The sequence below is a fragment of the Protomyctophum parallelum genome (assembly GCF_964188405.1).
Source record: "Protomyctophum parallelum genome assembly, chromosome: 23".
NCBI classification, from domain to species: Eukaryota; Metazoa; Chordata; class Actinopteri; order Myctophiformes; family Myctophidae; genus Protomyctophum; species Protomyctophum parallelum.
The window spans coordinates 15,444,445-15,457,663 of NC_139715.1; the positions used below are offsets into that span (position 1 = coordinate 15,444,445).

Genomic DNA, 13,219 nt, shown 5'->3' on the forward strand with positions numbered 1-13,219 from the left:
GGACTTACCATACGGTACCACAACACCCAGTCTACGTCGTCCTCAGACGAGCCCTCCATCGTCGCTTCCAGTCATCCCGGTTCTCCATACAGCCGGCCAGCTCGTTGGTGCTTTGCCCTCCTGCATCTTTCTTTTTTTTTTTTTTTAAGATATTTTTTTGCGGCTTACGCCTTTTATTGATTTTTGAAGGGACAGACAGTAGGCTGACAGGAAACGGGAGAGAGATGGGGGGATGACATGCAGTAAAGGCCGTGTCGGGTCCGGGAGTCGAACCCGCGGCACACTGCGACTGGATTACCAGTCCGGTGCCCAGACCGTTACGCTACGGCCTGGGCCCTCCTGCATCTTTCTTGAGTACATCCACATATGTTAGTGTGGGACGTCCTCGTGACCGGTGCCCATGTGTTGGTTCCAACAGCACCAGTTTGTTGGCTGGCAGCTACTGCATGGTGTCTTTGGCAGTGTCCTGCAAGTCTCATTCTCCTGTCTGCCATTTTGTCACTTCTCGTTGGTAACATGTGTACTCTTGCCGATGTTGAGCACTACACGTAACATTCTGGTGTAGCACCGGTGAGTTTCTAACTTTATATCTTATGATGGCTAAGCCAATGGGCAAGCAGATCTGGGCTTAGTAAATTGGGAGCCAACCAAAAATAATTCATGCAAGCACCGCCAGGGTCTATTTGCATGAGGCCACCACTCAGGAGATATGGATGCTATATAGGAACCCACAAGGCTGAGTCTGTGATTTTGAGAAAGGTATGAGATGAGGGTACTTTGATTTGCTTCTGTAAAAAAAAAAAAAACGCAAAACAAGAGACGAGCCAAGCGGAGTACGTTTTAAACACAAAGCGTACCTCCAATAATAACTGCAGCTACAAGATATGGGGATACACATTCCTTCAAAGGGAAAAAAATAGATTTATTTGCATTTAGAAAACAAATTTGGTTAAGAGCTTAGACATGGAACATTTATAAATTCAAGTAATACATAAAGTAAATAGCATATCTGCAGTACTCAACTTGAACAAAAAAGGACTTTGCTATCATGCATGTAAGAACTCATCTGTCCACTGCAAAATCAAACAGGTGTTAAGATTCATAAAATAGGAGTAGTTATCTTTCGCATAAACCACGACATAGTTCAGAATAAATACATTTATTGTTGAGTGATCCAACTGCTCATTCAAGACAATCTGTTACATTTGCCTGTCAACCAATGATAAACATGCCTTTAAGGTAGTTTGACTGTATTGGTATCCTTGCATTGTCAAAAACACATCACATGTTGGTAAAAGTACCAAACCTTAACACAGCAAAGAGTCGTGTGAATGTTAAACTTCATCAATGACAGTATCTCAAGAAATCAAAGAAAATAAGTAGGGGGTGGGGGGGGGGGGGGACAGACAAAACAGGTCCAGCCAGTTCTCACTTTTACATTGATCTCATAAATGGTAAATGATGCATTAAAATGCTTCCCATAATCCAATAGAGGGATTTTTGCGTTGTTTCAAAAACGCTTTGGTCCTGCCTGACCTCAGGGCTCGCCAGTGGAACTTGGTGGCGCATCAGTGCTTTGTTTGACGAGAACAGAACATGTACGTATTTATACATTCTAAATACGAGATGTGTATTTGGGTTTGCTGAACAACCTCGCCAGCGGACACTTTTTAGGTCACCAAAATATGGAGGCACCTATTAAATCAGTTGGGATTTAAGGTTTTATAAATACTGAAAATGGTTGATGTATTGTACAATATGATGGTTAAAAACAGGGACTACGGAAGGAAAAACAAAAGCCTGATTCTTCTTCGCCTCCAACAGGCCAAGCCTCTGATATCAAACACCTCAATGGTTATATAAGTTAACAGTAGTAGCTTTCCCATAGTATGGTGTCGCAAACAAGTAGGGGAAAAATAGCCCTCCCTCCCTCCCTCCCCAGATCGATGAGCACAATCCACATTAACTGCATAATTCATCAGACAATCTTAAGGCTGTGTAAATAATGTACCTTCATCTGTACAAGAATCATGTCCCATAATTCGACGCTGGAGTTTACAAAAGTGACCCCTTAAGAAGTACAAAAGCTTTGTACTACCGGAGGCCTCCCAGACAAAGTGAGCGGAGATTTGAGAATACCTGTCACGTTCTCTCTCTCTCCCATCGCACGTCGCCTTGGTTTTGCACGTCAGTTGAGGTCATGCTTCATTTCAGGCAAACTCAAAACTCTCACCAACATGCACGCACACGAGCAAGCACACACGTAGACACACACACACACACACACACACACACACACACACACACACACACAGTCAAACAGACACACAACACACATACCAAGAGGGAGATTGTCCTGCATCCACAATACTTTTGTGATGTCAGGCGATGAGACTAGGACTTGAACGCAGGGTTTCTCCACAGTGGCCTGTGATACACCCAGCCGTCACCCTGGAAAAGGACAAAAGAAAAGAACACAACAACCTCAACGTGTATACCTACTGTTATTTGTCAAACATTAATGTTGCTTTTTTTTTTTTTTTTTGACAAGGGCAATGAAGTATATAGGGTTTAAGTTGTTTAATGTCCTGAAAAATGTATATTTTTCAATTTCCTGAAAAATGAACATTTTAAAGTTATGAGGTTTCCTCCCGACAGCAGAGATATTCTGCAGAATTAGGGAAGGAGCACTGAATCCGTCACTGACCTCACTCTCAAAGTACTTGGTTCTCCATGGTGCGTCTGTCTCCGTGCGGTGCCTCACGTCTGCCCTTTGTCTCTCCTCGAGCATCCTTTTGTGCTCAGTGGCTTTGTCGATATCCTTCTTGCGTAATGACTCCGTCACATGCTGCCACAGACGCCTGGAACACAGCACATGAGTTATTAAAAGACGAATGTTCAATATCTCAGAGACTTCCAGTGCCGATTTGACAGTCCGAGGGAATAATTGCTTCCGATCCAACACAGACAATGTCTCTGCTTTGTGGCTGTCACAGCATCACGCGACATGCACGTACTGCAGCCAATGCTACAGTCATCACATGTGCTCCCCACCTCACCCAATTTCTCCCAAACACGCTCTGCCTTTTAGTTTGTAATGCCCCAACTGTAACATGTATCGTGTAAAGCAGTTGTTCCCAAAGTGGGGTCCGGGAACCCCCAGGGTTCCTCGAGGGAGTTCCAGGGGGTCCCCAGCTAAATGATAGTTTGGAACCAAATGGACCCTTATGGTTCTGTAACTCAGAGAGTGTATAAATGGAACCAAATTGACCCTCATTTGTTTGTAACTATTTGGTCCCATTTGTACACTATCAAGAGTTAAATTAACTTTGATTTTACAATATATATTGGGGTCCAATGCCATTCAATTGGTAATTCAGGTGAAACGGGTGAAATGGTTGAAAATCACTGCTAGAGCCGAAAAAAAATCTTCTCTTATGGGGGTCCTTTTCATATTTTCAAATGAGGGTCCACGGGCTAATCAGTGTCAATTTGTGGGTCCTTGACATGAAAATGTTTGGGAACCAGTGGTGGTAAAGGTCATCATTAATCTAAAAAGCTACTGCACTTTACACTTGAGACGTATCTAAAGCTATACAACAGAGACGTCATCTGTGGAAGATATATGAGGCTTGGTGGGCAGTCTGGTCACCAAGTCTCATTAGATGTGCCTTGAGATCCATCAATTATATGAGGCTGTGCCACCTCCTGAATTCTCCTGTGCCTTGTACCAACTGACTGTACCACATGCTGCTAAAACATTTTGAACTGTATAATCAGACATTACTTAAAGTTTGTAATGTCGGATTATATTACTTTATCGAAACGCTACATTGGAGAATCACCAGCCGTTTCTTTTCACTAGACAGACTCAATAAACCTGACACGCACAGATCTTCCCCAGGCACCCTGACTAACCAGTAGGGATGGAGCTCGACAAAAGATACCCGAAAAAAGCAGATAACAAGCTTATTGAGTACCCGTTATCAATAAGGGGCGGCGGTGGCTCAGGGGTAGAGTGCCTGGATGGTAACCGTAAGGTTGCCAGTTCGAACCCGGGCTCCCCCAGAGTTACTGTCGAAGTGTCCTTGAGCAAGACACTGAACCCCTAATTGCTCCCGATGTGCTAGTTGGTGCCTTGCATGGTTTCCGCTGCCATCGGTGTATGAATGTATGGGTGAATGTAATGCACAATCTCTGTAAAGCGCCTTGGATAAAGGCGCTATATAAATGCACCATTTACCATTTAATAAGCTTTGAGCTTATCAAGCCTGTCGCCAGCATAGCGACCCATGATGAAATGTTTAAATCAAAGAAATATCAAGAAATATATGTAATCATCAATGCTGGCACAAACATGTCGGTCTAAAAGTGTATTGATAACTGCCAACCAGCGATGTCCGGGTAAATAAAAAGTGACGGTACATTATATTAACCAGTTAACAGTTTCTTTAATATTATTTTATTGGTAGAACTGTCAATTGTCTTCCGTCAGTTAGAAAAGTAGTGTATTTGAAGGCCCTTGTAAAATATACTGGTTCTGTTCGGAATTAATTGTCTCCTGTCTTTCCACAAAATAATAGAAAATGCTCGATAGTGGGCTCGATAAGCCTGATCGAAAAGGTGCTCGTTATCAATAGAAATTAACGAGCTCCATCCCTACTAACCAGTAGGAGTTATGGGGACTAACATTGCTAATTGTTGCTAATCTGCCTTTACCCCAAGGTATATTAATTTACGCTATCACGCAATTCCAGACGGCACATTCGTCGCACCATTGGAGCCAAACTGCACCCGGAAGTTCGGCAGAATGCACTGGAGTCAATGAGAGCTCAGTGACCAGCTCATGAACAAACACTATTTCTGAGTGACTGAGATCTTTTGTAAAGTAATCACTTCTGGCAAATAACAGAAGACATGTAACACATTATTGTCTACTGTGTTGCTCTTCGATGTGTACACTGTGTAATTTTATAGAGGCATCTAAAGAGACTGTCCACTGTTTCCTGTCTGGCAGCCAAATCTCGCGAGACCCCGGGGACAGAAACGATACCTGCTGCCGTTTAAATCCTCAAATAAAACTATGCACTGTGCACTCTGTGCACATCGAAAAGCAACTGAATAGAAAACAAACTGTTACTTTTATATGCCTGAACCGATTATATGACAAAGGTCTCAATGGTTCATAAATAATGTTTGTTATGAGCTGGTCAAGCTTGCTCCATTCACTGCTTTGTATACATGTCACTTCCGGTGCGAGATTTGGCTCCCATGAAAGTGTCATGGCGCAGCACAGTCACGTGACCATGCACTTCCTTCTCTAATTTTCCTTGCTTTACCCTGGGATACTTGATTAACCCCAGAGTGAACACATTTCCAATCTTCCTCACCTGGATTCAGTGGGTGCTTGCTTATCGTTGGGTCGAACACGTTTCTTGGTAACTGGCAGCTTTGTGACGTCGATCACCCGCGTCTCTCCATTGGTGTAGGCGAACTCCAGAACGCCGTTCCACTCGCCCTGCACGCGACACACCACCACGTTGCTGCCGTTGTGCTTCACCTCGGCCGTCACCCTACATTGAGGCGGGAAGACGTATGTTCGAGAGCAACCATTGGCTGTCAGTTCTAGAAATGCAACACTTGTGTATTCTGCAGTGCACATAAGTCATCATGACCACTCACTATTCACTGAAACGGACCATGGGAAAGCTGAAAAGTGGGGTGCAGAGGGCATTATGTAAACCATGGGTATTCAACTGGTGGCCCCTACAGGTATGGTGTGTGCGATATGAAGTTTTGAGATTACCATAATGACAGCAATCCTAAATCATATTCAAGGGCCTTTGGAGAGAAATGAGGCTAGAGCACTGCAGAGGGTGTGTGTGTGTTTTGCAGTCTCCAACAGTTTGTACGTTGTTAAGAAACAGGTACATAATGACTATCATAAAATCCACAATGCACAAAGTTACAAAAGCAGCGGGATATAGAAGTTGCCCCTCTGTAAGTATGAGCTCTGCTCAGTCATAGGAAACTAATTGATCTATCTTAATTTTATGGAAGACAGATGACATACCTTCAGAACATATGTGGACGGCCCAAATAATGTCACTATTACCACTGGAGAGACTTAAATATGAAACACAAAATAAGGCAGATGTATTCGTAGAGGTATGGACCCCCTTTTTTGGATAATATCTAGGACGGAACCCACCTTCACTTACACACATACATTTCCCAACCCTGTACCACTTGGAAATTATTATTATTATTTTTCTTTTCTCTTGTAACTTTTATTTTCTGTTTTTTCATTGTTGTTTGTATATACATTGTTGTTAGTATTTTATACGTACACTGTCTTGTATGTAAGTCTGTTGTGTTGTCCTTGTGTCTATGTCAAAAAAGAGAAAACCCTCAAAATAAATGATAAAAAAGAAGTTGCCCGCCTCTATTCATTGCTACTCTGTGTGGTATTACAAACGCATAAGCGGTACACTTGATGTTTGTTCTGCCAGGGAGGAATCAGTATTAACTTTGTTTGGATTAAAAAGTTGGATTCCCCTAACCATGTTTTGTCAGGGAGGAAGGAGTGTTAAAGATGCCAACATTGCATTCCCATAACCAAGGAGTTGGTTTTAAGGATTATGTTATACTTTAGCTTGGGACTATTGAAAAATAGCAGATCTACAAGCTCATAGCGCGGCATCTTTGAATAAATATATTCTTTCAGAGCGAACGTTTTTAAGTCAAAACTTTGCTTCTGGGGATCCCTGGAACAACATATTTTCAGATGGGGGGGTCTGCGGCCAAATACATCATTCTGGGGGTCCTTGACATGAAAAAGGTTGAGCACCACTTTTTCAGAAAACTGTTTGTTTAGAATCGGCCTCAGGTCTAAATGGGATATTTCACTTTAAAAAAAACCTTTGGTCATTTCATGTCTTATGTGAACACCCCAGCCAGTTTTTAAGTTGCTTCAGTCAGTATTTAGATATTTGATATTCATTTTAGCTGCCCCGCCTGGCCGCCTCCTCCTCCCTATACAAACACATTATAACTTAAAACTCAATTTTAACCATGATAGATTTATCGAAAACAACCGACCTATTTTCTGTTGACTGATAATGTCCTTTTAATACGTGAGGGGTGTGGTTTGTCATTTATTTTGTGAGGAGGAGCTGCAGCTGGAGGAGCTGGGCAGCAGGAGGTTATTTTCCAAAATAATTATTACAAATAAATTAAAATGGTAAATGACAAACCACGGCCCCCTCACATATTAGAAGGACAATATCAGTCAACAGAAAAAAGTGTAGGTGTTTTTGATGAATCTATCATGGTTCAAATGGAGTTTTAAGTTATAATGGGTTTGTATAGGAAGGGGGAGAGACAGTTAAAATTAATATCAAATATCTAAATACTGAATCAAGCAACCTAGGAACTGCCCGGGGTGTTCACATAAGACTGAGTAGATGATGAAAACTTTTTTTGAAAGTGAAATATCCCTTTAAAGTTTAAAGCATGACTGTAGCATCACAATTATCCCTTCGTTAAATCCCTCCCCAACCCGTCCTTGTCCAATAGGCTCGTTAGCAGCAACGAGACAGGTCAAGCTGTCCTTCTCACCCATTGAGATGCATGCTAAATGACGGGATTTCTCCATATAAATAATGGATCATTTCAGAAGCAAAACCTTCAAAAATGTCTTCTAAATCTAGTCAACTAAGCCTGCAGTAGGCTATGCACTGGGCAAATGTGCATGGCATTATTTAAATAAACTAGAAATACGAGGAAATGACAGAGGGAGAAATCTACTTTTAACAACCCGCCGACAGGAGTTTTCATGTTGCACGGTAAGACTACGGTCATTATAATTATTGCCATCACCTGGGTGGGTCAGTTGTGTAACTTTCCCGACATTAAGCCGTGTAAATGTTCAACACAGCCATGACGTTAAGCCGTGTATATGTTCAACAAAACAGCCATGCAAAATAACATTGACAGCTATGAGGTGGCGAAAGCTTGACCCGCATAGCAACAGTAGCTAAAATATATTGATTGGTGTGGGGTGGGATTTAGCAAAAGGGCTAATTCCACTATTGTAAATATGCTCAATGTAATCTATGGAGAAAAGGCAAAAAAATAAATGTCTGAACACAGTGAGAAATGCGTGGAGGGAGGGTAGGGAGGGAGACTGACTTGTGCAGCTTGCCACCATAGAAGGGTTTGGTCAGGAAGTTGATGACGGCAGAGTAGCCAGTCTTGGGGCAGTTGACGTTGACCTTTCCCCCCAGCTCCACCCAGGGCACCGTGAGGATGGAGCGGGCGTAGGCACAGGGCAGCGTGAAGGTGTACTCCTCCTCGTGCGCCAGCAGATTCAGGCAGCCTGCGCGCACACGGACAGGTCGGATGGATGGATAGAAGCAGAACACAGAACACATTAAAGAACGTCCTCTTCGCTTGCTTGAATTAATGAAAAGAAAGCATTATACTTTTGCTATTGAAAAATAGCAGATCTAAAAGCTCATAGCGCGGCACCGAGTACCGTGCTATGAACTTGTAGGTCTGCTATTTTTTAAGAAATAATTTTTTTTACAGAGTGAACATTTTAACTAAAATCTTTGCTTCTGGGGAGGTCCCTGGAACAACATATTTTCAGATGGGGGGGCGGAGGAATATTATATATCTTTTTTGGGGTCCTTCACATGAAATATTGAGCACCACTGATACAGAAACACGAGCACCACTGATACAGAAATATAAGGTTTTTCAGAAAACTGTCATGATTTAGAAGACATTTTTTAAATTTCAACGTCAGGCCTAAATCAGGTTAATAATGATAATAAACTTGATTTGTACAGCACTTTTCTTAGCAGTGTTACTTACAAAGTGCTTGCATGTTATTGTTCAACTCAAATTCAATTCAAATATAGCAAAAAATAGCTGATCTACAAGCTCAAAACGCATCGCACTTTGACACGTTTTGACTCAAAACGTGTCGAAGTGTGATGCGTTTTGAGCTTGTAGATCGTCTATTTTTGCTACAACAGTAATATGCAATGTGGCCCTCCGGAGTGAGTGTGGAAATATAGTGGCCCTCTCCATCGTCAAAGTTGCCCACCCCTGACAAGTGATGACCAAGTGAAGTGTCACAGTTTAATATAATCTGAAGCACTTGCTTGTTGTTTTTGCCTTTTCTTAGTGGCTTCTGCCGTTTTTAATTGTTCACATTCTATGTTCATTCTTTTTTACCCATTGATTTTATGTGTTGATCTATGTGTACTGTTTTAACCTGTATTGTTATTTGCTGCCACTGTATGTAAAGCACTTTGTAAAAAAAAATTGGGAAAGGTGCTATATAAATAAAATGAGTTATCATTGAAGGCCTATGGCCTCCAACCCTAACTTAGTGACAACCAGTAGACCCAGACCAGATGACCTCAGGGTACACACTGGCACACTGGGTTTTAGCATATCAATTAGATAGCTAGTTGCAAGACCATAAGAGCGTTAACCTATTTTGGGGCGGAACCCCTTTTGGTGTTTTAAGCATGCATGTTATGCTTTTGCTATTGAAAAATAGCAGATCTACAAGCTCATAGCGCGGCACCGAGTGCCACGCTACGAGCTTGTAGATCTGCTATTTTTGGAAAACGTGGTGCAAATCTTTGAATATATATTCTTTCAGAGTGAACGTTTATAACTAAAATCTTTGCTTCTGGGGGGTCCCTGGAACAACATATTTTCAGATGGGAGCCAAATACAGATAATTCTGGGGGGCCTTGAGATGAAATATTGAGAACCACTGACATAGTTCAACATAGGGTTTGTAGAATCGTCCTCAGGTCTAAATGTTATATTAGCAGTAAAATCAAACCAAATGAAGACTGGCCACCAGTGTGCAGCCATAACAGGTGTTATGTACTCCAATCTCCACAATCTCCACCAAAGATGAGTTTAGCTGTCGCATATGAACCAACTGCAGGTTGATACTGCCTTAAGCTTTGATTGAGACCAGAGTACAGGGAACCAGAGTACAGGGAATTACAGAGAATACACAAGAGTATTGTTAAGTAACACTTTCACCATTTTCTGTAGCAAGACGCAATTTTATCATAAGAATTACCTGGGTCTCAAAACAAAAGATCAGAGACAAATTGGACCCCCAGGTTTCTACTTTCTAGCAACAGGAATAATCACATTGGTTGCCAATGGAGCCGAGACCTTCTAGAATAAGAGTTCTTGAAATGAGGGGGACCAAAAAGGAGAATCTCAGATTTATAAGAGTTTAGCTGTAAGAGAGCTCCAGGAGTGATTGTCGGCCAAACAAGTTTTGAGAGAATAGTCAACTGGGGTCGGAGCCTTTGAGTGAGAAGATAGCTTTAGATGTGCACGAGGCAAGACAATTAGTAGCACATAGGTCCCAATATGACACACACCCGGGGACCCCCTTCTGTCAGCTTCACTGTGGCACTACATGGGCTCAGAGCCATCTAATAGAAGAGTTACGACATTGAGCGGGCAGAAACCGAGCTCTCGAGCGCTGTTCATGCAGCTAGACAAGCTGGAGTTTGAAATACATTGTTTTCAACGAGGGCGGCACAAAGAAGAGCAATTTTAGGCATGTGTGCAACATGCCAACTGTTTTAAAGTATTTTACAGTAACAACTAAAGTCGCTGTAATGTTGTACGATTTCTTGCCTGATTTGTTGCTGTTGCCTGGGTCCAATGCATTTTTGCCTACTTCCGGTCCAGGACTTGTCCCTATATTGTTGTCCCCATTCTATAATATAATAGAAGTCTATGTAGCCATTGGACTGAAGCCCCATGAAGTGAACAGAGTTTTCGTAACTCTGTCTTACTCTATGGCTCTACGTGGGCTCACCTTCTCCATGCATGGTGACTCCGATGGACATTCCCATGAACTTGCTCTTGGTCCACACGTGGGTGTTCACGCATATTCGCCGCTCCGGGCATTCGGCGTAGAATCCAGACACCGGGGGGTGGTGGGACACCTGCTCGGCGACGTAGCGCAAATAACAGTCCTGGTCCTCCAGAGGAGGGAGCTCTTTGCCCCCCCCGGGCCCCGGGTCGGGCCTCCGAGGGACCTTCCACGAGCAACGGAACGTCTCTCCGAGGATGGGGTTGTAGGGCTTCTTGGCGATGGAGCCCTTGCGCCCCTCGTGGAAGGAGGTGAGGTAGTACTCCACGAAGCGCACCATGCGGTCCTCCGGGCTGGTGCCGTCGGTGATGGCCAGGAAAATGTCCGGGTGGGACATGAAGTCAGCGTACATCTCTAGCAGAGAGCGCTTCTCCAAGATGAATGTAGGCAGGACCACCTGGAAGAGGAGCGGTGGTCGTGGCGATCAATAAAAGTCAACCTCTGACGTAGCACACATAATGGAAACATAGCAAACCACTTAAGCCTTATACATTTCATCTGATGACAAATAGGTAGTGGTATTTATGGAACATTTTTAAAAACGTATTATATAAAATCACACACATCGCTACTGTATATATATACATCTTTTATGACGTAATTATCAGACAAAACAAACGAGGAAAAACAAACATTAAACCTGTATAGGAGGGGCTAGGTCTTTAAGCAACCTTGTTGGTACTAGTTGATAAGAAAAAAACAAAAACGTTAGTTTTTTCTCGTTTTTGTAGGCCTCAAGATCAGCTAGATTATAGTTATGTACCAATGTACACAGTTTTTAAATGTGCAACTATTATTATTCTTTTCTTCTTCTTTTTTACATAATAGGTAGGCCTAACAACTAGTCGACTAGTAAACTAGTCAACTAGTAAAAATCACTAGAAGTGAAAGCCCTACATCATTGATATAAATACTGCCCTCGCTGCGACCTTCACTTCCTTGGCCTTGATGCCGTCGTAATGACAGATCTTACTCTTACAGTGGCTGAAAATCGCGTCGCAGCGCCACGCGTTGTGAGCTTGTGGATCGGCTATTTCCAGCACGCAACCAAGTGTCAAAGACTTATACTGGGGATCTCTTGTCCACTAGTCCCTTACTCCCTTCCTAACATTTTAATCTAGTTTTTATTTGTTGATGAAAGTGTCAATATATTTAGCCTTAGTTTTAGTCATCATCATCAGTTTTCATGTAGTTTCCATTTAGTTTGTCAGTGACAAAAAGGTAGTCGACGAACATTTTTCGTCACAGTTTTTGTCGACAAAATCAACAACGCAGCGCAACAAACACAATCACTCGCTCAGCCAATGGTAAATAAGAGCAGCTGGCGACAGAGAATTAATTTAAATCACACGAAACGTAACACACTCGCACATGATGACCCCAAAGGGTCTCGATGTCCACTTTTGTTTCCATCTGAAGATGAAGCCAGTGATTTCCCAAAGCAACCTTGGATAAATCAGATGGAAACCCAAGAGCGGGATATCCAAGAACATGCACAAAGCTGACACTGCGGGATAGAATGTCTCTACACAGAGACTTCAGCCTCACCTCCCAGCTTAGTGTGTGTATGTGTGTGTGTGTGTGTGTGTGTGTGTGTGTGTGTCCGTGTCTGTTAAATAAAAGTCAGTACGAATGGTGGCGTTTATCATGCAGCCCTGGGCGCAATTTAGATCAAGGGTTCCCAACCACTGGTACTAGTACCACTGGTGGTACTTGAGCCCTCCTCTGGTGGTACACAGACTAGAGGAGCCGCCCCAAAAAGAGAGAAAAAATAAAAGTGCAATGGAATATTTATATTACTACAGGTGTTTTTTGTTTGTTTAATTCTTTGGTCAATTTGGTCAGATTTGTGACTCAACACAGCAAGCACGAGGAGGCAACCGATCAGCTAAACTAGCCTAGCCTGACGAGGAGCTCCATCAACATGTACTCAAATGTTGATTTAGAATCCATCCATCCATCTTCAACCGCTTATCCGTAATCGGGTTGCGGGAGCAACAGCTCCACCAGAGTGCTCCAGACTTCCCTCTCCAGAGAAACATTAGTGACTTCCTCCCTGGGGATCACGAGACGTTCCAAGGCCAGTGAGTCGATGTGTTTCCTCCAACTGCTCCTTGGTCTGCCCCGGGGTCTCCTCCCAGTGGGACGTGCATCGAGGACCTCCCTAGGGAGACGCCCGAGAGGCATCCTAACCAGCCCGAACCACCTAAGCTGGCTCCTTTCCAGGCGAAGGAGCAGCGGTTCTACTCAGAGTCTCTCTCGTGTGACTGAACTTCTCAGCCA

The 13,219-nt window shown here is 43.0% G+C and overlaps 1 protein-coding gene across 2 annotated transcripts in view; it reads right to left on the bottom strand.

Moving 5' to 3' along the window:
* Positions 1 to 885: 885 nt before the first annotated feature.
* Positions 886 to 13,219, bottom strand: part of LOC310854173 (oxysterol-binding protein-related protein 11-like) — a 31,620-nt gene continuing 19,286 nt past the window's right edge. For both annotated transcript variants that reach the window (XM_083758706.1, XM_083758705.1), the window contains exons 9-13: positions 10,880 to 11,333; positions 8,194 to 8,380; positions 5,391 to 5,573; positions 2,708 to 2,861; positions 886 to 2,451 (exon numbers count right to left, since the gene is read on the bottom strand). In XM_083758706.1, coding sequence (XP_083614832.1) covers positions 2,395 to 2,451; positions 2,708 to 2,861; positions 5,391 to 5,573; positions 8,194 to 8,380; positions 10,880 to 11,333 — 1,035 coding nt within the window. In that variant the 3' untranslated portion in view covers positions 886 to 2,394. The remainder of the gene's footprint in view (positions 2,452 to 2,707; positions 2,862 to 5,390; positions 5,574 to 8,193; positions 8,381 to 10,879; positions 11,334 to 13,219) is intronic.